Source organism: Sorex araneus, chromosome 7 (assembly GCF_027595985.1).
Source record: "Sorex araneus isolate mSorAra2 chromosome 7, mSorAra2.pri, whole genome shotgun sequence".
Lineage (NCBI taxonomy): Eukaryota > Metazoa > Chordata > Mammalia > Eulipotyphla > Soricidae > Sorex > Sorex araneus.
The window spans coordinates 57,191,972-57,218,510 of NC_073308.1; the positions used below are offsets into that span (position 1 = coordinate 57,191,972).

General features: G+C 38.1%; 1 protein-coding gene across 4 annotated transcripts in view; it reads left to right on the forward strand.

Moving 5' to 3' along the window:
* The window catches only part of MAP9 (microtubule associated protein 9), a 39,770-nt gene extending 14,758 nt beyond the window's left edge, over positions 1-25,012 (forward strand). For 2 of the 4 annotated variants that reach the window (XM_055144444.1, XM_055144445.1), the window contains exons 6-14: positions 3,264-3,360; positions 5,402-5,649; positions 7,048-7,118; positions 7,530-7,698; positions 9,994-10,083; positions 12,226-12,387; positions 12,508-12,653; positions 12,822-12,954; positions 20,170-25,012. In XM_055144444.1, the coding sequence (XP_055000419.1) occupies positions 3,264-3,360; positions 5,402-5,649; positions 7,048-7,118; positions 7,530-7,698; positions 9,994-10,083; positions 12,226-12,387; positions 12,508-12,653; positions 12,822-12,954; positions 20,170-20,292 (1,239 nt within the window). In that variant the 3' untranslated portion in view covers positions 20,293-25,012. The remainder of the gene's footprint in view (positions 1-3,263; positions 3,361-5,401; positions 5,650-7,047; positions 7,119-7,529; positions 7,699-9,993; positions 10,084-12,225; positions 12,388-12,507; positions 12,654-12,821; positions 12,955-20,169) is intronic. The other 2 variants (XM_004606164.2, XM_055144446.1) reach the window with 1 other exon arrangement.
* Positions 25,013-26,539: the final 1,527 nt, after the last annotated feature.

The window sequence follows — 26,539 nt, forward strand, 5'->3', positions numbered from 1 at the left end:
ATATAAAATTTCCATATTCCTCTTACTAAGAAGATCATGGACTGTGTTTTGAATGTTCTTTCAGCTCACCTTCTCCAGATTTACCCATCTCTTTTGTTCAGCCCCTTTCCCTATTTTTTCTGTCTCCTTTGATTTTTACTTTTAATTTTTTTGGTGCGGGAGCCACACCTGGCTGTGCATGGGACTTATTCATGACTGCCACTCAGGGATCATGCCTATCGGGCTGTGAGGACCCGGGTGCCAGGGATAAACCCAGGTCAGCCATGTGTAAAGCAAGCGCCCTGCCCACCACACTATCTCTCCAGCCCTGTATCTCTACCTTTTGAAAAGTCTATTTCTACCCTCATCCAAATATGTTCAAAACTTCTTGTCGCTGCATAAACTTACTAATATTATACCTCTTCCTGTATTGCCTGACTTTCCTGCATGTCACATCATTGAGATACACACAAATGTGTGCACACAATGCACACATACATCACATAAGCACAAATAATCATACGTTAAATTAACATTGTAGACCTGCAATAAAATCTGCCTGATAACTTTGTTATATGATATTGTAGCATGTGACTTGTTGTTATTTTGTTGATTTCTGCATCTATACTTATAAAAACTATTCATCTTTAACTTTTTGCCATAGTGTGTTATTAACCTTGGGAATGATATGAATTGGGGGTTGTCTTCCTTTTCTTTTCTAAAAATGTATTTGATATAAAACAAAATTTTGACATCATTTTTCTCCATAATATAATTTACCTGTGAAATTCTTGGGAACTGAAATTTTCTTTGTGGAGAAGCTTTTCACATTATATTTGATTTTTTGATAGATTTTTTTTATATTCAGATTTGCTATTTTACATCACTGTCACTGTCATCCCGTTGCTCATTGATTTGTTCAAGCGAGTACCAGTAATGTCTCTCATTGTGAGACTTATTGTTACTGTTTTTGGCATATCCATTACGCCATGGGTTGCTTGCCAGGCTTTGCTGTGCGGGCGTGATACTCTCGGTAGCTTGCTGGGCTCCCCTAGAGGGAGGGGCGGAGGAATTGAACACAGGTCGACCGCATGAGAGGCGAATGCCCTACTGCTCGCAGTGCTTTCGCTCCAGTCTGCTATTTTACATACTGGTAATGTATATTTGTTGCAAAATGTGTTTTTCATTTTAGATGTTGAATTTATAATCATAAATATTTCCTTACCCTTTCGGTGACAGGACTGTCAATTTTTATTTCTAACATATGATATGCTTTCTGTCTTATGAAATCTAGTAATGAGGCATGCTCTCTTTATTAAGCTTTTTGGAGAACTAACACTTAACTCGATTAATTTTTAATCATTTTTATTTCACTGATTTCATTCTTTTAATTTATATCAATTTAATTTGCTTATTTTTTCTTAGAAAATGTGCCATTATATTACATTTTTTCACATTCCTAATACAATTTTTAAAAACTGTAAATTTCCCCTGCACTTTTTGATGACTTTTATTTTCACTGTAATTTCTTTAAATATATTTTTTGTATCATTTTCCTCTCAAATTATTTGTCTTTTGAGTAATTACCGTTGGCTGTCAATTCTCATCTTACAATTTGCTTTTTAATTGTCCACTTGTGAGTACTTCTTACTCCATTTACAAGTGTTTGATCCATATTTTAATGTAAGCACAGTTAGGCCCAATTTGTTGCTGTTTCCTTCATTTTTTGTCTTAAAAATATTGGTATTAGGATGGGGTGGTAGCAAAGCAGTGGAGTACTTGCCTTGCATGTGTAGGGCCCCAGAGCAGATCCCTAAAACTTTAAAACAGAAAAAAATAAGTTGTTTACCTCTCAAACATTTTTTCTGGCCCCCCACCCACTTTAGTTTGTCATTGTGATTCCTCTGCTGCCTTTTCAGCTGTACTTACTATTTGCACTATATTCTTTGTGATTTGTGAATTACAAGATGCATCTGTAAGTCATCACCATTTATTTACAGTTGATACTGTTATCACATTTAACAGACATTTGTGTCTGCTCATCGCTGCAGCTAGCTGATCTCTAGGTCGGTTGCTATGATGGCTTTCGTTTTGCTTTCAAGAGCAGGGTACCACTTTCTGTTTCTTTCACCCTTCTGTTTTGTTCCTCTCAACATGTGTTGTAATAAACTGAAATTATACTGGAATCACATTTCCAGGCCTTTCTCTCATGCCATACATATCTGTTGAAATCTCTGCCTAGTGTTTTCCAGTTCTAGCAGCTGTGCTTCCCACAGGATCTCTGGCTCTTCTTCATACCACGCATCCATGAGCAAGTGTTTTGGTTGAATTTTCCTAGGGAGATGGGGTTCATGCCCTCCGTGGCTCCTCACCCAATCTACTGATCTTTAATCTTACATTCTATTTCTGCTCCTTCTGAATTCTCTGGAAGGAATGCTCACAGGCAAACACTGCTCACATGAAAATTGTCAGGTGATGCTTTCTTTCACAGGAATTCCAGTGTTCTACCCTGCCACTTTGCAAGATAGGTTTTAGGGGGATTTTTTTGGTTTTGGGGCCATACCCTGCAATGCTTCGGGGTTGGTTACACCTGGCTCTTAACTCAGGAATTATTATTGGTGTTATGAGGGGGACTGTATGGGATGCAGAAGATTGAATCTGAATCTTTCTTCTTCTTTTGACATATACTTTTATTTGTACCTATAAAATATTGGTTAAAAAAAACTAGAATGTATTGTTTTTAAAAATTAACTTTTTACATTATATCATCACTTTTAGGCTAGAGTATTTCATATAGAGATGTTTAGACAAATATTTTTTGTCAGAAGTAATTTTCAGAATTTGGGGAGAAACTCAAGGGAATTGAGTGTGTCTAAAGTGAACACAGATAGTTGTTTACTTGACTTTAAAAATTGCATTCATTTGCCCAGCTTCTAATACTGGTTTTAAACAAAAGGTTTTTACTCACTGTCTTTATACTTTCTTAGAAGGGAATAGAAACCAAATCGTTGCCTTAAACTTTTATGTAATTTCATTTTTAGGGAGTTTTGAAGATCAGTCACAAGTAGAGAGATTGCAGTTAAGAAGGAGGACTGCTTTTCAGTGGCCCTCCGTGATCGAAATATCCAGGCTTGAAAGGAAAAGCTTAGCCTCCCCTGGATGAACACTTTTATTATCTCAGGGGCAGTACAAGTTTCAGAGGGGTAAATTCATCTTAATGATGCTTTAAGCCCTTATAAATCTGGAGAACTAGATTTACATGGACAAATGTATCTTTTTCAAAGCAGGATTCATGGTTAACCAGTCCATCATCATCATCTCTTAAAGAAATTCTTGAAGATTCTTTTGTACCAGGATCTGAAGAAAAAGTATCCACAAAAGGTAGTTATGTCTCACTACTGTTTTTTATTTTACTTCTAAACTCTGTAATCTAGAATACTGTTAGTGAAAGTAACATCATTTTGCATAGATACAGGAATGATATTTATCTTTGCCTTTTTTAATTCCAGTTATGCAGTTTGCTAGTAGGCCTGTCAGTTTAGATGCTAAACTTAATCTCTCAGTACATCAGTTTTCCCAAATTTCAGCATGCCCTCACTCAACTGGGCTGTCGTGAAAATGTAGTCACACTATGCGTCTAGACACTAGCCCATTCCCTGGCCCATGTTAATGTGTGTCACTAACTGTCCCCTATGGAGGTATGTGAGTGTGTGTGTGTGTGTGTGTGTGTGTGTGTGTGTGTTGTTCCAGCAGTCTGCAGCACAGCAGGTACATGGTTTGTTAGTGTGAGGTTAACTGGATTTGAATCCAGGTACGATTTCATGAACAAAGTAACTACCATCTCAGATCCTACATAATGATCTCTAAAAAAAAATTAACTTTTTAATTGAATCACTATGATAGACCATTACAAATGATCTCTACAATTTGTGAATAAGAAAAGTTAACCTTTCTTGTAGGGCAGTTGTGAGATTTCAATGAGTTAGTAATAGAGGTCACATATTTAGAGCAGCAGCATAGTATATGACATAGTAAATGTGAAGTTTAAGTTTTAGTAATATTTCTTTGCATAGTGCAAAACATGTAACTTAATAGGAGTTAAAAGATGTAGATGTTTAAGAGTAGGGTGTATAACTTAAATTTATTTAACACTTGCTATGTAGTATAATTTTTGCCATTTCACAGATGAGAAAAAGCTGAATTGTAAAGATATTGAGAAATATACCATGGTCATCTATTGTTTCATCATTTGAATTTTTGATTTCCAAATCCATGTACTTTTAATACATTGATTAGATAGTCTGAAGAATTCTGACTGGTACTTGGAATCATGAATACTCTCTAATTATGAATGTCAACCTTAATTATAAAGTAATTTTTCAACCTAGTTTTCCTCAAAATTCACTTCCCCTACCTCCAATGGCTATAACTTAAGTAGCAGAATAAAAATCAAGCAGTGAAATTACCGATTTGCCAGGAAGTGGATCCTTGTAGGACTTAAGGTTAGTGAAAAACACAGAAAGTACTGATAGCATTGTCTTCAGAACTCTGAAGTGTTCTAGAATAAGAGTAGAAGAAATTCTGTGAAAGCAAAATCCAGTCTTGTCATCCGAGAGCTTGACTTTTCCCTTGGCGTCATAGGACGAGTAATAGACTTGCCTGTAGTGCCACTTTGCTGTGGGAGGCAACGCTGATCTGAGTACACATAGATTGGCCTGAGGCTGACTTTATTCTTTGTGCAGTAAACACTTCTAAAATTGCCTGGGTTCTTGGCCTCCCTGATCTATAAAGTCTTATAATATACATTGTAACTATAGCGACATAGAGATGTTTGCCTCTTAGTTCCACAGCCTGTTCCAGTCAATTAGCATAAGTTTTAAAATAGAATAAACATTATCCTATCACCTGGCCTATTTTGTTGGTATGTTACTGGTAGTTATTAGGTAGTTATTCCATTCTATTTTGCCACTATGCTGGAAATTTTTTTAAATATAAATATTAACTTATGTCAAATGCTTTAGTAGACCTATTGCTGTATTTTCTTTGATATATCACTGTGGTAGTAAGTTTTCTTTTATTTTGTTTCAGTTTTTGGTTTTTGGGGCCACACCCTGTGGTGCTTAGGGCTTACTCATGGCTCTGAGCTCAGAGATCAGTTTGTCTGGTGGGGCTCAAGGGACCATATGAGGTGCCTGGGATTGAACCCAGGTCAGCTGCATCCAAGGCAGGCACCTTACCCACTGTACTGTTGTAAACTTAGGCAGTAAGTTTACTGAAGTTGACTTTGATTGTTTTCTTCATATTTATTTTGCAATAAAAAGGGATTATAAGTAGTCATTGTTTAGTGTATACCAAATGAATCTCTTATCCACCTTCTTAATTCAGAACGGAGTTTTAGTATTGTTACTCTGTCTCAAAATAGACCAACATGAAGAATACACTGAAAATCATTCCGTGAAATCAAGTGAAAATGAAGAGAATTCATTTTTGATAGAAGATGATACTGTAGCACTTGAGAAATCTAATGGAAGTCAAGTGACATCTGATGACCTTGAAGAAGAAAAGGAAAAAACTGAGCTGATTACTACGACTGAAGACTTAACAGTTGACACAACACTGTCAAAATCACAGAGTACATCACTGTCTACCAATGGAACAGAATCTGCAAAAGTAATTATATAAATTATTATTTTACATCATTAAGCTGTGTAGAACTTTTAAGTATTTGATATTCTATGTTATGTACTTCTGAATGTACTGGAAAACTGTTTTTTTTTAAATTAATTTATTATTTTATTGAATCAGCATGTGGAAAGTTACAAAGTTTTCAGGTTTAAGTCTCAGTTATACAATGCTCGAACACCCATCCCTTCACCAGTGCACATATTCCACCACCAAGAATCACAGTATAACTCCCACTTTCCCCCCACTTCCCCAGTCCCCCACCCCGCATGTGTAACTGGTAAATTTCACTTTACTTTCACTTTACTTTGATTACATTCAATATTTCAACACAAAACTCACTATTATTGATTTGGCATTTCTCCTCCATAAAGTCGATCTGCTGAAAAGAAAGCATTTGATAATTTGTTTTAAAACATTAGAATAGCAATATTATTTTTTTTTTGCTTTTTGAGTCACACCCAGCAATGCACAGGGGTCACTCCTGGCTCATGCACTCAGGAATCACCCCTGGCGGTGCTCAGGGGACCATATGGGATGCTGGGATTTGAACCCGGGTCGGCCACGTGCAAGGCAAACGCCCTACCCGCTGTGCTATCACTCCAGCCCCTGTACTGGAAAACTTTTAACAGTGGCAAATGTTTTTTACTTAACAGAAATTTAGCCCCAAGGAAGGTTTTCAGTGAATGTCATAAAACCCAGTGTTTTTTAAAAGTTATCTGGGCTATAAATTCATTATATACTTTGAAGGTAATAAAGTACTGAAGTATAAATTTCTGTACATTTTCATGTGGTAAAAAGGCAGCTATCTAAACGGTTTTTGTATAGTACTACTGTACTATAAAAATTATGATGTGATGCTTTTAGTCTGTCTGTCTTCTCAATTTATTTTGTTGGGAGGATGGCCTCCTAGGCCGTACTCAGAGGACTGGGGGACACTCCCTGTGATTCTCAGCTAACCAGGCCAGTGATTCAGAGCAGGGGACCATGGACTTAGTGCTACTCAGGCTCCTGAAGTCCTTACTGAGTCACGTTTCTTATGGCTATAGAGTGGTCCTCCCCCTCCATCTTCCTCTCTCTCTGTGGGCCTAAAAGATAGTGCAGCAGCAGGGGCTTGCTTTGCATGCCGCTAACCCAGCATGGATCCCTGGTACCACAGATGGTTCCCAGGCACCACCTAGAGTGATCCTCGAACTCAGTGTGGCCCGCATACAAAAATAGTTATAACAAAAAAGTAGAACTCATGTTCTTGATGGTAGTTCTCAGTGATTGCTACTTATATATAACGACGTTGAAAAAAGATTGATTTGACTGGCAGCTTAGCTGCTAAACCTAATTGAGAAAGTTGCAGAGAATTATATCTTTGGCTCTTTTCTATTTTAATAGAAAAAAATTGAAGATAGAAATATGAAGACTAAAAAGTCAACTAATAATAGAGCATCCAGTGCAACTGCCAGGTAATAGTTACCAATATCCCTCAGTAGCTGATTGGCAGTCCAAAGAGCACGTTTCTTGTCTACCTTTATACATAGAATGCTTTAGATAATAAATGATCTGAGAAAGTATTAAAATGCACCTATGAGAATGTAGTTAATATGTGGAACTGGAAATAACATTCACGTTTCTTTAAAATGTTCCAGTCACAAAAGGAGCAGTCGCTTTAAAGATAGATAAATTAATATAATAAAATTTAAATTCGGTTGAATAGTTATTTGAATACTGAGAAAAGACTGCTGGTCATTTCCAAAGTAATTATAATTTATTAAGTTTAATGTAGTTTTAAATTAATGAGTTGCACGTGTCAGCGACCCTTTCCTCTGCCAAGTACACTTCTAATATTTTATTTTGGATTGTTTGTATCTTTTCAGATTAATGACCTCTGAGTTTTCAAAGAAATCTAGTTCAATAAGGAGAAGTCCATCGGCAACTACCTCTTCTCACTATCTTGGCACTTTGAAAGTCTTGGACCAGAAGCCCTCACAGAAACACAACCTAGAACCTGACAAAGCAGATAGCATCAGGGCAGCTGTTTATCAGGTAAACAAGGAATATATTTAACTAGAAGAATTATGCGTAGGTATCATGTTATTTCTTGATCAAGGAGTAGAATTTCCTGTCAAAACTGATGATGTAACCTTTAATTTCTTGAGGTTGTCCATCATACTATTTAAGCAGTTCTAATTGGTTTTTGGAAGCACTTGCTTGCAAGCTTTCATTGACTATAGGTATTTTTTTTTTTTTTTTTAAATTTTATTGAATCACCATGTGGAGGGTTACATAGTTCTCAGGATTATGTCGGTTATACAGTTCTCAAACACCCTTCACTTCACCAGTGCCCATCTTCCATCACCAACCCCCCCAGTATACCTGCCGCCCCCTCCCACCTCCCCAGTCCCAACCCTTGCACATGATATGTTTCACTTCGTTTACGCCTTATTTCGATTACATTCCATGTTTCAACATACAACTCACTACCGTTGTTGGGGTTTCCCCCAAAAAAGAAAAGCAGTCCTATTGCCAAGGAGGCATTTGATAGTTCTCCATTGCTAAGAATATAGAGATATTAAGTCCCGCTGTTTGTTACATAGTTTTTCTTTTTCCCCCTTGCCCCGCGCCACCGAGTTCACGCCTGTTTTAGTAATCGCCATGCTGCCTGACAAGGGAAAAAAAAACCGAAAAGGATGGTTATTTCCCGTCATCAGCAGGCGTGGGGCTCTGGCTTAGTTGATAGACTTGTAGAGTATCTGCAAGCAGTCTCTGGAACCGACGGTCTTGCGCTGGTGTCGGCTCCGGCTCGAGATTCCACCAGCGTCCCGCTGTTCCTTGTACATAATTTTTCCCCTTATATCCCATTCCCACGCCACCAGGTCTGTTTGCTTAATGGGCATCACACTGTAGTTGATGACACACCGCGTTTCTTCCCGAGAAAGAAGAAAATTTCTTCTCAGCCGGCGTGGGGATATAGCTTAGTTCAGTCTAGTGAGATGGCTACCACTTTGATTGCCTTCAATATTTCAGCAACAGACTTACTATTAGAATCTCCCACAAAAGTCCGCCCCATTAGAAAGGAACCATTACATATTGCTCATACTAAGATGACATTAAGTCGCGCGGCCGCGGCAGCGGCCGCGCGGTTTTGGGTTTCTGTATAAAGTCCAGGGAAAGTACAACCAGAAATAACATCACTATAAACTTTTACCCTTTTATGGTGCTCATAAGATGGAGAAACCTAGAGAGAGGCTCGGCGTCTCCGTTTTGCGCTCAGGAAAACCGCGGCCCCTGCGCTGTGCTCAGGAGGGAGGAGTTGAGAGAGAGACAGGTTAAAAGAATTGGGGGATGCCCGGGTCCCACAGCTTCAGCACGCCGTGGGGTCTCTGGTCCCATGCCGGAATTAGTTCAGTGGGCTGCTTGGGGTCCGAGGGCGCCCCCTCGGGCCCCTCCATCATGCTCCTTCCACAGCCGGGTCCAAAAGGAAGCACACGTGGGGGAGGTGGGTTTAAGTATCTAACTGCGGTGGGCGGGGGTCGCCGCCCCCGCCCCCTGGGGACTCCCGCAAGCGCGCTCACGTCCTGTTTTGGCTGAATCGGCGACTCCGTTTTGCGCTCAGGAAAACCGCGGCCCCTGCGCTGTGTTCAGGAGGGAGGAGTTGAGAGAGAGACAGGTTAAAAGAATTGGGGGATGCCCGGGTCCCACAGCTTCAGCACGCCGTGGGGTCTCTGGTCCCATGCCGGAATTAGTTCAGTGGGCTGCTTGGGGTCCGAGGGCGCCCCCTCGGGCCCCTCCATCATGCTCCTTCCACAGCCGGGTCCAAAAAAGCGACTATAGGTATTTTTAATAAATATGTCATGACAGGTTACATGTAGTAAAAGAAAAATGTCTTTTATACCTTTTCTTCTAAAATTTAATATTGTTATGAACAAATTTGTTTTAATTTACCATTTTTCCTATTTTTCTAACAGGTTTTTAGAAAGTGTAATTTGAATTTGGCTTAAAGAGAAAAAATATTTCACTAATTCACAGTTTCAATAGGGATCTTCATTTTCTTATTAGAAATGTCATAAAATTACATGTTAAAAATTGCATTTGAATTTCAAGGAAAAATGATAATATGCATAGCTACTATATCCAGTTTTTGAAATATGTTATTAATATTAAATAACAATTTTCTTTTGCTCATATGTATGTAGAATAGTATCAGGAAAATAAAAATGATACTTGTTAATAAAATTTATAAATTTGTGGGTTTTTAAGTTTAGTAAAATATTTCATAAATAGATCAGAATTCTAATTCATTTTGGAAACTTTGAATATCATAGGGTCTTCTTTTCACAGGAGTGGCTAGAAAAGAAAAATGTGTATTTACATGAGATGCACAGAATTAAAAGGATTGAAAGTGAAAACTTAAGGATTCAAAATGAGCAGGTACTCTGAAACTAAAAAGTAAAATATAGTCTACACTTTTTTTTTTTCCTTTTCTGTTTGGGTGGGGGGTGGTGATAGGGCCTTGCCTCATGGAGCCGGGGGGTTCCCTCTCTCTGGGGTTGCTCCCAGCAGTGCTCTGTGGACCAGATGGTACCAGGGATTGAAACCAGACCGAAACCAGGCCTCCTGGAGGCAAGGCCTGTGCTCTAGCCCTTCGACCCATATCCCCCGTCCTGTTCTAGATTTTTATGGCAGTCAAATACCTTGGAATATTTGGCATTTCCATATTGTTTCCTAAGTGACAAAATAACTATATTTTGTTATGAAAGGTTTGTTGTCTTTACTTCTCTGGTACCTTGTACATTTTCAATTTGATGTAAAAATGGAACTCTTGGGCTGGAGCGATAGCACAGCAGGTAGGGCGTCTGCCTTGCACGAGGCCGGCCCGGGTTCTAATCCTAGCATCCCATATGGTCCCCTGAGCACCGCCAGGAGTGATTCCTGAGTGCAGAGCCAGGAGTAACCCCTGTGCATCTCCGGGTGTGACCCAAAAAGCAAAAAAAAAAAAAAAAGGAATTCTTTTACGTGGACACAGACTCATCATTTATTCTTTGATGTATGGAATAGCTTTGTTGCTGCTTATTCGTGGTTAGTTTCTATTGCTTGTAAGTCCTGGTCTTAGTCTCTACCATAAGCAACCCCCCTCCCCACCCTCCTCAACATTGTCGGGTTAAGACTCTGGCCCCCAGGACTATGTAGAGCAGAGAACCACAGCAGAATATAAAGGATCATCAGCCGTACACTTTGACTTTACCTGTTTGTTCCAAATGTTCTATGCCTCGAGAGCAACGTGCTCCTGACATCCATCCTCCTCTCACTGACTGCCACGGGGCTTTCCTTTCCCTCCCTCTCTGTCTCTCTAACCCCTGTTCATTTCTTTCCCTTAACTAAAACAAAAGACCTGGGGCATCTGGGGCCTTCACTGTGCTATTCAAGACCTCTGCACGATTAGTTTTAGAAAGAATCTCCCTTCCCGGAGGCGCAGTGTGATGGGGCTCCCTCTGTCTCTGAGGTGTCGCTGGAAGGGCAGTGCTGGGCCCCGTCCCAGCTGCTCTCTCCATGTGGGGAGGAGGTAATACATCCTTCTAAACTGTTGTCTCCATAAGTAATAGCATGCTTCCTGTATCCTTCCATATTTTCCAGGCCAGCATACATTTTCAGTAGTTAGGATGTGTTTATGCAGTAATAATACTGAACTTCGCTATCAGTCAAAACTCAGCTTAAAAGCAGAGATCTATAAGTCACTCTGGGATTTTGGAGAATTTATCTTATTCTGACACTATTAACCAATCAGCTGTCCTATTTTTTTTACTGAAATATTTATTATGAACATTTTAAAAGTACCACTCAGCCTGTGAAGTCAGTTGTGATGCTATGTGTTTATTGGGGCTGGAGCGTTAGCACAGCGGTAGGATGTTCACCTTTCACGTGGCCGACCCGTGCTCGATTCCTCCGCCCCTCTCGGAGAGCCCGGCAAGCTACTGAGAGTATCGCACCCGCACGGCAGAGCCTGGCAAGCTACCTGTGGCGTATTGGATATGCCAAAAACAGTAACAATAAGTCTCACAATGAGAGACGTTACTGGTGCCCGCCCGAACAAATCAATGAACAATGGGATGACAGTGACAGTGATGTGTTTATTGAACAGCCTCCCCAAGTTGACTTCCTTCTCAGGAGTAGTAGTAAATTAGTACCTGTTACAATATGCTTTTAGAAATGTTTTTAAATAGAATGAATTACTCATATGATATTTTTATAAATTTGCCTTAAGCCAGAGTTCTAGCACACCCCTGAGGAGTGCTAGAACAATCCAGAGTGGTGGCAGTAGCCTTGGGTGCAATGAGGGGCTGCTTTCTGGTAGTTTGGAAAGGAACAGGGTGTGCTAAGTCAATTTTTTTTTTCTGTAAAGGGGAAACAGATGAAATAAATTTGGGAACCTCTGGTCTACACTATTGCCAATATATCAGCATTGAAATTTAAAATCTGTGGAATGAATATCAATTGAATTAAAGATAAATGCAAATAATCTATGCCTACTCATTTATTCAAAGACAAATAAACTCTTACCAATTTCCAAAATAGAAAAGAGCCGCTAAGAGAGAAGAAGCATTGGCATCGTTTGAAGCTTGGAAGGCCATGAAAGAAAAGGAGGCAAAGAAACTAGCAGCCCAAAAACGGCTTGAGGAGAAAAACAAAAAGAAAACTGAAGAAGAAAACGCAGCGAGGAAAGGAGAAGCTCTCCAAGTATTCACAGGCTTTAAATAGACTTCTTTGCTTTTTAATGTTTGGGGTCAACAGTAGTGGTTAGCTTCATCCCAAGATGTTTATAACAGTCCCACTAACCACAGTTCTGAACTTTTTCAGGCTTTTGAAAAATGGAAAGAGAAAAAGATGGAATATCTCAAAGAGAAGACGAAAAAGGAGAAGGAGTATGAAAGAGCAAAGAAACTGAAAGAGCAGGAAACCGTAGCCGAGAAAAGGAAAGACAACTTAACTGCCTTTGAGAAATGGTAATCCAAACAGAAATAAGCTGGGAGATTTTGGTGTCATACTAAGTTTGCCAAACTTTCATTTGCTTGAAATCTACTAAGAGCACATCTCAATGTTATTGTTGTGATATATTAGGCAACATTTATTATTTATTCTCCTCTAACTTCTCAGTGTTTTGTACTACATAGGAATGAAAAAAAGGAAGCTTTTTTCAAGGAAAAAGAAAAAGAGAAAATAAATGAGAAAAGAAAGGAAGAACTGAAAAAAGCTGAGAAAAAAGATAAAGATAAACAAGCTATAGATCAATATGAAAAATGGCTGGTAGGTATTGTTTGTTAATTATGCACTTAGTGTCTTAACGGTTTTTTGGTGAATTTTCCTGTCCCTCATTCCAGTTTTATTTGTTCCCCTGGACCATTTCTACCTGGAAATTGCCTTGTTGAATTCATTCTCCTTTGACAGATACAGTTTTCTTTGAATTACTCATTTCTCTTGATGCTGCTGCTATTTCCTGAAACTTCAGTTACCTTATTCTTCCTTCCCTGGATTCCCACATGCAGTCACTTAGCAATCAGTCATGACCTTTCTTCCTTTGCTCTAATTCTCATCACTGTCGCTGTCATCCCGTTGCTCATCGATTTGCTCAAACGGGCACCAGTAACGTCTCCATTTGTGATATTTGTTGTTACTGTTTTTGGCATATCAAATACACCACGGGTAGCTTGCCAGGCTCTGCCGTGTGGGCTAGATACACTCGGTAGCTTGCTGGGCTCTCCGAGAGGGGCGGAGGAATCGAACCTGATTCTGCTTTGTGCAAGGCAAACACTCTACCCGCTGTGCCATCGCTCCAGCCCACTCTAATTGTCATATCTAAAATAATAGAAAGCTAGAAAATACACTACTGGAGGTATGACAAAGTATTTTATATGGAACATAGACAAAGAGTAATACTGAATTTACTGACAAAAATGTTCTGCATTTTTAATCTTTCTGACGACCTCCAAGAGCTCATCAGAAAGTTTAGTTTAGTGAAAGAAATCGAGTACAGACTTTGGGAGAAGTATATCTAGTGAGACTTGTTTTTTTTTTGTTTGTTGCAGTGTACTCATGTTTATGGCTACTTTGTGATACTAATCAAAATACTGTTTTCTAGCTTAAATGGTATTATAGGAGTCTTTATTAACTAATTTTTGAACATTACATTTATATGACTGTGTGTTTTACCTGAATAGGTGACAGTCATTAAAACAGTTAAATTTACATATTTTAGCTGGCAAAAAGTTTAAAATTCATCCATATATTTGAGAATCCTCTTTTCCAATAGGTTTCTTTCTCTTCTTTTTTCCTCTCCATTCTGTAGGGATTTTTTGTATCAAACTTTTGAATTCATGCCAGTTTGCTATATTACAAGATATCTAGCATATTTTTATAATTGCATTTCTCTGGTTACAATTGAACTTGAGCATCTTTTTGTTCTAACAGCGCATTTTTTTAGTTTATTTACTGATTTATAACTTTTAAAATATACTTTAGAAAATAGCATATCATCTCTGATAACTTATAAATATTTTTTTCACTGTATCATCAGTCTCTGAATTTTGCTTACCACATTGTATGGTATGAAGAATGTACTTGTTGTTGTTTTTGTTTTTTTTTTTTATTTTTCGGGACATACCCGGCAGTGCTTCAGGCTTATTCCTGGGTCTGTGTTCGGGAATCAGTCCTCGTGGGGCTTAGGTATCAAACCCAGGTCGACCGTGTGCAAGGCAAGCACTCTATCTACTGTACTATCCTTTCAGCCCTCTGAAAAATAGAATTTCATTTTTAGGTATGAGATTTATCAGTCATTTTCTTTTGACTTCAAATTCTCAATGTAAATGAAAAGAATATTTTTATTTTACTTCTAATAACTTTATAATGTTAATATCTTAATAATTTAACATTTGGTCTTCTTAGATCATTTATCCTGTTATATGGTGCAATTCCAAGTTTAGATTTTCCAAATGTATCTTTTATAAAATAATTGATCTTTACCTATTGATTTGTGGTAGTGCCTTACGTGATACATTTCCTTATCTTGGATTTATTTCTTGACTTTCTGCTGCATCAGGCTTTATTGTATCTTTGTGTCTTCCTCTTCTGGGTTAATTACTCTTCATAGCTCTTCTTATGTAATTCTTGTTTATTTTTTTCAATCTTTATAACCAAATCTTTTTTTTCAATCTTTGTAACTAAAAGTCTTTATAACCAAATTTAGCCAAGTAGGTATGTGTTACAAAAGGAGGCTAAAGATAGACTAAAAAGCTAGAACACTTGAACTAAATAAAGAAATTTACAAGACCAGTATGAAGAAAACTTTAAAACTTTCCTGAAGAATGCAAATGAAGACTCAAGAAAATAGAACAAAACTGCTCTTCTGTAGAAATACTCTTATATTGTCAGTTTTCTCTGAATTTATTTAAAAGATAAGTGCAATCATAATAAAAATACCATCATTTATTGTTGTTTATTACTTATCTGCCCAATGAGGTAATCAACCTTGGTTCTGTGGTTGGAATGAGGAACTTACTGTAATGTTAAATTCTTAAAATAATGCTATATTCTATGATTATCCCAAATATTACCTGCTAGTATCACTTAAAGCAACTCACTGTAAATATTTTAGTTTTGTTTCACATTCTTTTTTAAATGGCATAGAATTTCCTGAATGATGATGAAGCCATAGATTCAGTTTGTTTTATTATGTCATTTAGTCACTTTCTCTATCCAGTCAGGAGAACAAAAGCCCACCTTTCAAAAATCTAAGGCAAAGTAACTCGTTCTGCTATGTAGCACAGTTTCTTTAAATATAGCACTGCCAGGCTGGAGAGATAGAGGGGGGTGAGGCACTTGCCATGTTCTGTGGACTCGGGTTCAATCCCCAGCAGTAAGTCCTGAGTCCTGAGCACCTCCAGGTGTGGCCCCAAATTCTAAATAAGCAAGGTACTACTTTTACAAGTTCCTATATACAATATGCTATAAATATCCCTCTCTGTCTGCAGACAGAATAGGACAACATCCTGTCTGAAAGTCTGATGACTTCAGTTTCCATGGCGGGTCACATCTCAAAATTATGATCTAATGGCCTGGGTAGTAAAGATGTGGTGGGTAATTATTTTAAGAGAACATTGCCGCCACAGAGCAGGGAAGACTCCTCCTGCTTGTTCACAGATCAAATTATAGTTATGTTTAATAATAAAATGAGTAAAAGATTCCTCTTTAGCTGACGCAGGCGGAGGGACTTTTAAAGGAGTTTCTTTGAGTTATTACTCCAGATTACCTTGATTGGTGTTCATTACTATTCAGGGGGATAATTAATTGCGTTTCCCTTCTCAGCCTTTTTAGCACTCTTCTGTTAAGATTCCTTCCCCTCTCCTCTCACCCCCCCCTCCCCCGCCCCCGTGCCTGCGCCCTCACTGGGTGGACTGCTGGCTGCCGTAATCCAATGCAACCCTTTTTCTGGATTCAGATTCTGAAAGGCCCCCCTTTCGATACAAATAACAAGCAGGCAAACATTCTCTTGACATGGAGCAAGATATTAAAATATAAAAAGAAATGTATAGGTTTTCACCCCTTCTATTGTATGGGGATAATTATGAAATTATGAAGCCTTCCATTTCATATTTTCCCTGTGACCTCTCTGAATCCCTCACATGTACTGACTATAAAGACATTGCTGTGCAGGCCTGAACCAGAACCCTCCCCTTTCCCACGCCACTCAGCCCACAGAGGCGAGGTTGTCGGAGGGATCCCCAGAGACCTCTGCTCTTTGAGGAAGTTACCCGTGAGGAGACCCCAGACCCGCTCGTAGCAGCAGACACTGAAAGAAGTCGAGGGTCAATCGAAGCTTCAAGATGGAGAGGCCTAATGCTGTCACCGTGTCACGGCTTTCTTGAATTCAGTTGGGCTCTCACATATCCGAGAGTCGTGGCTTTGATGTACGCAAGGAAACAAAATGATTCCAGAACTTCTCCAGCCTAATACACATGAGAATACACAGGATAGTGTTTTCCAAATAACGTTTTCTAATGTGGGGCAATAGAAAATAAACTCACCCTGCCACTGCCCTGGGGCTTCCCTCCTACATTAACCCCATCATATTTCAAATAATATAATCTGAAATAAACTCTTCATGCTTCATTTCCCTCCAGCGATGGCTCCACATTTTGCTGCTCTTCGTAACTAGATTTCTAGAAGACCTTGATTACATCCTTACATCCTCCCATCTTTCTCTATCAGGACACTGCAGCTCCTCTTAGCAGTTGGCCAGGCTGTCTCTCCATTAGAACGGGACTTTTTCCCCCTGTTTTCTGAACCCTACAGTGTTCCGCACTCGATTTCTCTTTTTTTGACTCCCATTGGCTGTCATGCATCTCTCCCCTCGTAGGAGTCTCTTGATGCTGTCTCGCTTGCATTCTGAATCTTCCTCTGGCCTGCCAGGCCCAGCTACTCTTAATCTACCACCAGTTTGTTCTTTTCTGGGAGCATTTTCCTCCCACCAAATTTTAGTCCTGGATGCAGTGGTTTCCTCCCGCACTCCAGTTTTCTCATATTCTCAGAGACCTCACACCACACACTTCTTTCCCTACATGAAATGCCTCCCCCGGGGGCTTCTCTCCAGCATGTCTCGCCATGAAGGTGATTTTCCTGGGCTCCACTTCCCTCACAGTAAAGAGGTGATTATTCCACTTACTTGCAGCAAAAAATGTGCTTCCTTTTATTCTTCATCAACCAGTCCCATGTATGTGTTTTGTAGAAATTCACGAATGTGGAATTTACCTGCTGTTTGTCATTTACTCGTTTTCGACATTTCCTGTAGGACAGAGTTGTGATTTGGATTTTACAGTCATTTGTTTATGGCTAGACTCAGTTGGCTCTTGGTCCTTGACAAGTGAGTGAAACACAAATCAAAGCAATGTGATATCAGAAAAGTCGAGTCAATAGGACACCTCAGAACTGCCACCTGTAAGAATGAGGTGTAACAATAAAGAGAAGGGTGTGATGAAATCATTACTATTTGTGTAACGTTTGGATTTAAAGTCACTTCAAAGAAGCAGAGCGGTAGGAACTCCAAAGGAATTAAATCAGTAACTGTATAATACCTGCCAATAGAAGAACCAAAATAAAATCTTAGTATTGAATAAGTCTCCTAACGATGAGATGCTCTTCTAAAACTCAAAGTGCTAGAAGAAATGGCAAAGGCAAAGATGAATGGATAGCAAATTTAAAGATATAAAACTTCTTTAAAAGGTCAGGAAAGGTACTTGCTATATGCTAAATTTACAGTTAGGAACAAAATCTCACTGTCCTGAAAAATTGGATGTCCAGATATCCTACAAACTGGGAATTTTACTGCTTGACCTATTCATGAACATAAGCTTGACTGTTTTTTGTTTGGTGGTTGTGTTTTTTGGTTTGTTTGTTTGTTTGTTTGTTTGAGGGGGCCCAACACCCGGTGATGCTCAGGGGCTGCTTTGTTCTCAGGAATCCCTCTTGACAGGCTCAGGGAACCTGGTGGGATATCAGGGATGGAAGCCAGGTCAGTTGTGTCCATGGCAAGCACCCTACCCTCTGTACTGCTGCTCCCCAGAAACCTTGGGATACCGGAATCACTTTGAGTGGGGAAAAAGTGAGAATATCAGGTTTTTTTTGGTTTGGTTTGGGATTTGGGGTTTTTGGGGGGGCGGGGGTGGGGGGAGCACACCTGCTGGTGTTCAGGGCTTACTTTTGGTCTGGCACTTGTATTACTCGTGTTAGGTTCAGGGGGCCATGTGGGGTGACTGGGATTGAACCCAGGTCAGCTGCTGCATGTGAGGCAAGTGCCGCCCCCACTGTGCTATCACTCTGGCCCCAGACTTGGTCAACTTCAGTTCAGGATTTTAACAGACGGAAAGACCCCACATGTAGGAGGAAAATATAGAAGACAAAAGTAGTAAGACCCAGGAAATGCTAGTATCAAGGACCATGAGAGGTGCTGGGGATTGAACCCATTCAGCTGAAAGCCAGGCTCTGCCCACTGGACTATTGCTCCAGCCCAGAGCACATCAGGTCTTAAAAGTAAAGAGTGATATATTGAAGCTACATACATGAATCACTAAAGTTACAGCTTTGTACCATGCAGCATAGAGTTAAGTTCAATGATATCTTTTTTACATAAATTCTAAATATATGCCAAAGTTTACTGTTGACTGGGGACATACAGTCTGTGTTAGCATCAGGCACACACTGCTGTAAGCACCCAGGAGACTGGTCGTCAGCAGGTGAGAGGAAGGTAAGGTGCAGTGAGGGAATGGACAGAGCTCAAAAGCACGGGTCTTCTTTCATTTCACAAAGCGGATAACAGACATGTGGGTTTTGATCATATTCTTTGAATAATTTTCTGTGGCTGGAAAAATGTCTCTCTTTTGTTAGTAAAAATGTAAGCACTACAAAAGTTGAGAAAATGCTGAACATAGGAAAATTTTCAAATTGATAACAAATGAAAGGATCATTACTGGAACGGAAGAGAAGTTAGATGCACGAAGTAAGCAGAAAATTCAGAGAAAGGTTAAGCAAATAAAAATGCCCTCAGTGAGTAAGGGATTAGAAACGTGAAGTCAAATTTTAACCTGAGGTGAAAAATTTGAAGCATCCCATGCTTCTGTGGCCTGTTCCCTAGCTCCTTAAGCCTTTTACTGTAGTCACCTTGTTAATTTCAGAAATATGTTTTAAAATAAATTTCAGCTTACAGTAAATATTGTATATGTTATGTGTGTGTGCATAGGTGTGTATGTTTGATTATGTACACCTATATGCCCAAGGGAGCAAATGAAAATTTCTCAGGCAAAAAGTGTCACAGAAGAAAAAGTAAATTCTGAGAATCTGCTCATAACTCAGTGCTAGATTCTAATAATTACTCTTTGGGCTATAGGGAGTTTGGCCTATTTTGCCATTTCACACAGTTTTTATAACATTTTTAATATTTAAGAAATTAAAGAGAAAAAATTATGGGGTATGTTAATGCCTATTAGCAGTATACTTATAAATTAGCAATATTCCTTAATTACTACTTCTTTATGACCAATTAAATGAGGAAATGTCATATAACTCTCCTAATAGTTATTTTCTTCTTTTTTGTTTGGGTTTGGGGTCATACCCAGTGGTGCTCAGGTCTTACTCCTGATTCTGTCTGTGCTCAGGGATCACTCCTGGCGGGGCTCAGTGACTGGATGGGGGACAGGGGACTAGACCTGGTGAGCCAGTGCAAGGCAAGCACCTTTCCCAGCGTACTACCTGACCCAGTTATTCTTTACTCTTAAGCCAGAGTCTCAGTTTGGAAATAGGTGTATGGGACCGGCGAACTGCTCAGTGGACTGAGCCACGTTCCAGATTCAGACCCTGTCACTCTGGTCTCTGGAGCACCGAGTGTCCTGAGTACAGCCAGGAATGACCCTCACCTCACAATATATGCACATGAAGTGTAAATCCGTGTTAAGTTTAAAATCTTCTTTATTTTAGGAGAGGAAAGAAAGGCAGGAAAGAATTGAACGAAGACAAAAGAAACGTCATTCCTTCATTGAGAACGAGGCGCACCCTCCATGGAGCCCTCCGAACAGAACTGTGTTCTCCAGAGTATTCTGATCATCCGAAATGACAGTGCTACTGGGCCATTTAACAACTCGCCAGTTGAAGCCATGGGTTTTTAAACTGCTTGTTATTTATGGTTAGAAAAGTATTTTAATGAAGTGCTAGTGCTAGTAGTGATGACAAAAGTGAAAAATACTTCTTAATTTAATCATTGAAAACATTACCATCATCATCATCATCGTTATTATTATTATTATTACTGTTATTATTGGGCAAGGAATCAACCCCAGAGCCTCACACGTGAGGCATGTGCTCTCCTGTTGCACCACATCCCCAGCCCTGTGAAAGTATGTTTTGTTCTTTGGGGGCCACAACTGGTGGTGCTCAGGGGCTATTCCTGGCTCAGTGCTCAGGAGTCATTCCTGGCAGTGCTTGGGGAACTGTGTCTATCAGGGGTTAAGCCCAGGCCTTCTGCATTCAAATACATGTTCCAGCCCATTGATTTATCTCTCTGACCCCTGAGAGCATTTTTTTTTAAGCACAGAAAAACTGCCTCAAATGGAAAGCTAACAATCAGATCGCTCTTAGCATTAAAATACATAAGATGTCGTGTACTGGTGACTGTTCAGCGGCTGTGATTCGTGATCACTTTCACCAAGCTGTGCAGACTATTTAAGTATGCTTATTCCCAGCAATGAAAAAACAAAGCCTTATAGTTACCATAATCATAAAAATAACTGAATTTCTAAATGTTTTGTCAGTCTAGATTCTGGGGTGTACTGGGGACTATGCTTAAATTATTTATTGTAAAACTGGCTCTTTAGCTCAAAACTGTTGCTTTTACATAGTTCATGTTAGAAATTTGGTCAGTTGCTTCAGTAGTAATCATGGAAATATCTCTAATACTCGGCATTTTGTTTAAGGATTTGGCTTCCTTTTTTATTGCTTTGATTTGGGGGCCATCCCTACAGTGCTCAGGGCTCCTCCCGGCCTTGTGCTTAGGGACCACCTTACATTTTAGTACTTACTTTATCTGTTCAGGCTTATGTGGCCATTGTAGGCATTATACAATGAATTGATCTCTGAAATTTATTTTTCTAGATTCTCTCTGACTTTACTTTGGTGATAGCAGAAGATAGTCATTTTGTGATAGTGATATCCTTTAGTTATGTCAGTTCCACAGGAATTCAAACTCACGATTCAGATGAAAGTTACAATCGGAGGTTAAGGCAGTTGTGCTTTTTACATATTCAAAGTTTCCTAGCTTATATGCAGAAGACAGCTGAATGGAAAGGAAATGTGTGTATATATACATGTACTATAATGGTTTTGGTTGGGGAAATGATTCAAAGAACTGGAACAGCTGCTTTCCATGCAGAAGGTTTGGGTTCAATTCCTAGCACCCCATTGTCCACTGAGCCAAACCAGGAGCAACCCCCAAGCACAACTTTTATTTAATTCAAACCAAAACAGATTGTCCAAAGAAGCCCTTATTTTATGTCTGCATATATTTTATACTCACACTACAACTAACCAGCTTTTTTTTATTACAGAGCCAATGTATGCTCTTTAGATTTCAGATGCTATTTCTGCCACTAATGCCGTACAGATAACGGATGAGAACATCGTTGTTATTTATTTAGTGCCAGTCCATTCTGCTGAGTCCTTGTAGTTTGTTATTTCCCATCGTTAGAAAACTATTCCTGATGGATGTTAGATGCTTCATTTTTGCAGACAAATTAATGCCGAGGCTCAGAAATCAAGTAACCTGCCACACATGAGTTGATTTTAGAACTGGTTTGCAACTGTCTCTCTCCCCCTACAGCTTACATGCTCTTTCATGCTCTCCTATGGCTTCAGAGAATTGTAAATTCTTTCATGATCTCTGTATTATATCAACCTTATAAACACATTTTACCTCTCAGAGCCTAAAACCATGTATTATTGTTCAGAAAATATTTTCGCTTTAAGAGATAACTCTATTATTAGAGATAGTTGGCCTACTACATCTATTGCAAATCAGAATTGTAAAGGGGTTAGTTGAAGGCCTGGTATGTAGTATCAGTAACCCAGATTACTGAAGGGTTATGCAACATAGACTTGGAGATAATCACTTAGAAGGCCTTGTACTCTGATGATTTACTTTACTGCAGACCTTGTGCAACTAAGAAAGGTGACATAGATCACTTTGTAGGATCACATCAATGCTATAAACAAAAAAAAAAATAAGTAAAACTGGACATCTTTTTATACTGCCAGAATTAGGAAAACATTTAATGAAATGGAAATGATTGCCAGCAATATGTATTAAAGCATAAGTTCTTATTCACCTGAGTATCCCCCATGATACCAGTCATGACACCTATCAGATTATATTATATTATAGTCTTTATTGTATAGAAGTAGTGTTCATGAACTAAAAAAGGTATCAACTTTAGAAAAGTAAAATGATTCCATAGCACTTTTTAGGGATCATAAATCATGAATGTGTTATTAATTTCAAACTAAAATTCATTAAATTCCTGCTCATTTTTATGTCTTACCAAATTTAATGATTTGTCATCATTACCTCATGAGAATTGAATAAGTTAATTAATGAAAAGCATAAGGGACATAAGAACTTGATAAATGTATGTTGCTATCACTTATTACCATGTATTCTACATTATGTATTTATTTAACACAAGGAGAAGTATGCTGTTTAGCTAGTTCAGGCTCTGCCACTTAAATAAGAATACAGAGATATTCTGTGATTAAAAAGAGAAAATAAAATATTAATTTCTTAATATATAAAGTTACTTGTAAAGTAGGATGGGAAGATAAACCGCAACGTTTTTTAAGACCCATTAAGTTCTACCCATCCCTTAAATGGGGATCTTTGTCTTAGTAGAAGAAATAATATATTGTTTTCTGTTTAGAACAAGCTGTTCTGAGAGTATCTAGTAAGATTTCTATTTCTATCTCTATTTTATATATTTCTGTTATTTTCTCCTGTAATAGGAATAGTGTTGAGTTTTGGAGCTGGCTGAAGATAAATAATGTTTACTTTCTGAAACTCAAAAGAGAGAACCAAATCCTGATAATCTCATAAATATATTTTATCTATGGGGTATGACTTTTCCATATCTCCTTAGAAAAATTTAAAGTATCATATAACTATTTGCTCATTAACATATATGAATGAAACTATGTGTGTTGTAGACACACATAATTATATACATATATATACACATTCATGTTAAACTTTTGGCTTTGGAGCTGGGGATGTGTCTCAGTGGTAATGTCTGCCTGGCACACCTTAGGTTCTGGTTCAATACCTGGTATTGTCCATAACCTCGCAGAAAAGTAAATTTTTTAAGTAGGCTTTAAAAGGTCCAGAAAGATAGCACAGCAGATAAGGCACTTGCTTTTCATGCAATCAACTCTGGTTTGATCTCTAGTTCCACATACCTCACACTCCACCAAGAATGATCCATGAGCACAGCCAGGAGTAAGCCCTGAGTACTGTGAGATATGGCCCAAAAACCAAAAAGAAAATTAAAATAATCTTTAAAAAATAACTTTAAAACTTAAATTTTATAAGTTGTATTTACCATTTGATGTTTGCACTTCAATATGAAAAAGAGGGGGGTTTCATTATTATTCTAAATCAATGGAATAATTTCTCTGCAAATTTAAATATTCATAATATAGATTTAAGAAAACCAAAAATTTAAGTTTCATAATAACCAAGAAAATATTATTGCATAAGTTAAGACATTGTATTTCAGAGCAGAAAAGTGATACAGTTCCTTAATAAAAGAAAATAGAAACCAATCATGAGAGAACAATATTCCAGTGGTTTATGTCATATCACATTCTATTTAGATCATTTTCTTATTTTAAATTGTATTAAAACATTTTTCACTGTTGCTAAGCAGTCTGGTAGTAGTAGTGTCCACAGTTGCATGTACCCCTGAGTGACGTATGAAATATGAAAGGGAGCTTAATAATTTAACCGCCTGGTCCAAATCATTATTTTTAAGTAGAAGAAGCTACTATCCCCAATCTTCGGCTTGCCCAAGTTCAGAAAATGACTAGGAAATCTAGTCATTCTTAGGAAATCTATTTAGAACAAAGGAGTCGGGTTTTGCAATTGCTCACTAGGATGTAATTTTCCTATTCTGATAAAACTATCTCACTGACTTATGTAATCAGGCTTATTAACTTGGTTGGTTTTCTTTCTCCTAAATCCCCTTCCTCTTCCTCTGATTTTCATAACTCTAGTAGATAAAGCTGTTTGAGCAGCTACACTATGAGTTACAATATAGAGAAATACTGACTTTTCTTCATCCGGAGTTGGGCTCTTGTCCAAGAGACCACAGAGAAAAGAAATTTCACGAAAAATAAGTTGCATGGTATAGTTCCTAAGAAACAACTTTCCCTAATCTAATTTTGGCTATTATTCAGTGGTCGAATATTTAAATTCTTATGCTTACATTCTACAGAAAAATAACAGGTTTGCTGCTTCCCAGGTGCATTAGCTGATAGAATAATAATTACAGGTGTTATAACTGGAGAATACTGGAATTCCTTTTCTTTATAATGTCTTGTGATTATATTGTTTCGAAATACCGATGTGACGTGCAATCATATAATGTTGACCTGGATAGAGGAAATGCTTGATACTGAATTTAGGAGGTTGTTTTAAGAGTGATTTGCAGAGATATGTATAATAAGTGCATTTTAGTAACATATTTGAATGTAATGCTTAATAAAAGTGAACCATTCAAGACCTATTGAGTGATGTTATTTACTGGCTGTCTGTTTCGTTATTAATATTAGGAAATGTGGTTTGTGGTTTTCAAGTGAGGTATGGTTGGATTATCTTGCTATGCTGATCTATCTTATTGGAATGAACACAATTTAAACAAAAATTTTACTTTCTACTTCAGAAAACTACACAAATAACACAAAAAATATAAGTATATAGTTTTCAAATCATTAAAAAAATAAAACTAAAAGTTACCCTCTCTTAGCACTCCAAAACTTAAAAATATTGTGTATTCTTCTAACTGTAGTTCCTAGTGAATTTTCTATTCTGAGAGTAAGGGCAAAGAAAGTTGCCCATGTTTTTCTCTGATGCTAAGTATATGCATCATAAATACCTCTGTGTTTATGAAAATACAATATGTACTACACTGAATATGAATATATTAAAGTAGTAAATTTCAGTAAAAATTAGATCATATTTGATAGCATTTAATATCCAGAGTTTTCTGCTCCACAATATATTTTGGATATACTTCCTTAATGTTCTAGCCTTCTAATGTTCTTCAACTACATTTTAGTTTGCCCCATTTGGGACACGTTTTTTTCCTTGCATTACATACTGTACTAGTAAAATTAGTATCCCACTAATGTCCTTTTTTATAGAGTATAGATTTTATTTAAAACTATAAAATAAGAATTTATCTGATTTAAGGAACTAGTCAAATGCCTTGTATTTAGTATTGAAATGTCAGAAAATCCAGGAGCTTATGGAACATCGTTTTTGAGATAGTCACTGAGCTTTCACTTTCAGGATTATTCTCTCTGCAGTTCCTACGTCATTTTGCAAGGTCATGTCTGTGCTGGAGAGAAACATTTTATTTTATTCTTTAAATTTTTGAACTACACCTGGCTGTGCTCAGGGTTTGTTCCTGACTGAGCCTGACAGGGATCAGTGGAGCAGGATTCGGGACCTTACGTGGTGCCGGAGATCAACCCAGGTTCATCCACTTGCAAAGCCCATGCCTTAGCCGCTATACTAGTTCTCTGACCCAGAGAAATAAAAGTAATTTTAGAAATAATATCAAAAGCTTATTTATATGTCTTAACTACAGAGCTGGAATAGGAGTTGTTTGATAGGTGTAGTGCTATCTTAAATGTTAAGATTAAGTTCACTGATCAACTACAGTTGCCAAGAGAATGTCATCTGCTGATGGGCTTTAATCTAGTTTGAAATCTGAATAAGAATGCAACAGTTCATCTAAAATTCCTAGTAATTTCTTTTTAGATTTCTTTCCCTTGGTTATTCTTGCCCACCTAACATTTAAGATAAACATTGCCATTCTTTTTAAGCTTTTAAAGCAGTTATACTTCTTGGTGAAAGTATTGTTTGGCAAAGCAGCAAGTCCTAGAGACTGCAAGCTGAATTATTCAACACAAAATAATTTTAATGGTGCATTTTATTTTTGTACATTTTACTATAAGTATTAAAATTATTTTACACGTTAAAACCAGAAAGCGTTCAAATGCTCACATTCACCTATAGAAGAAA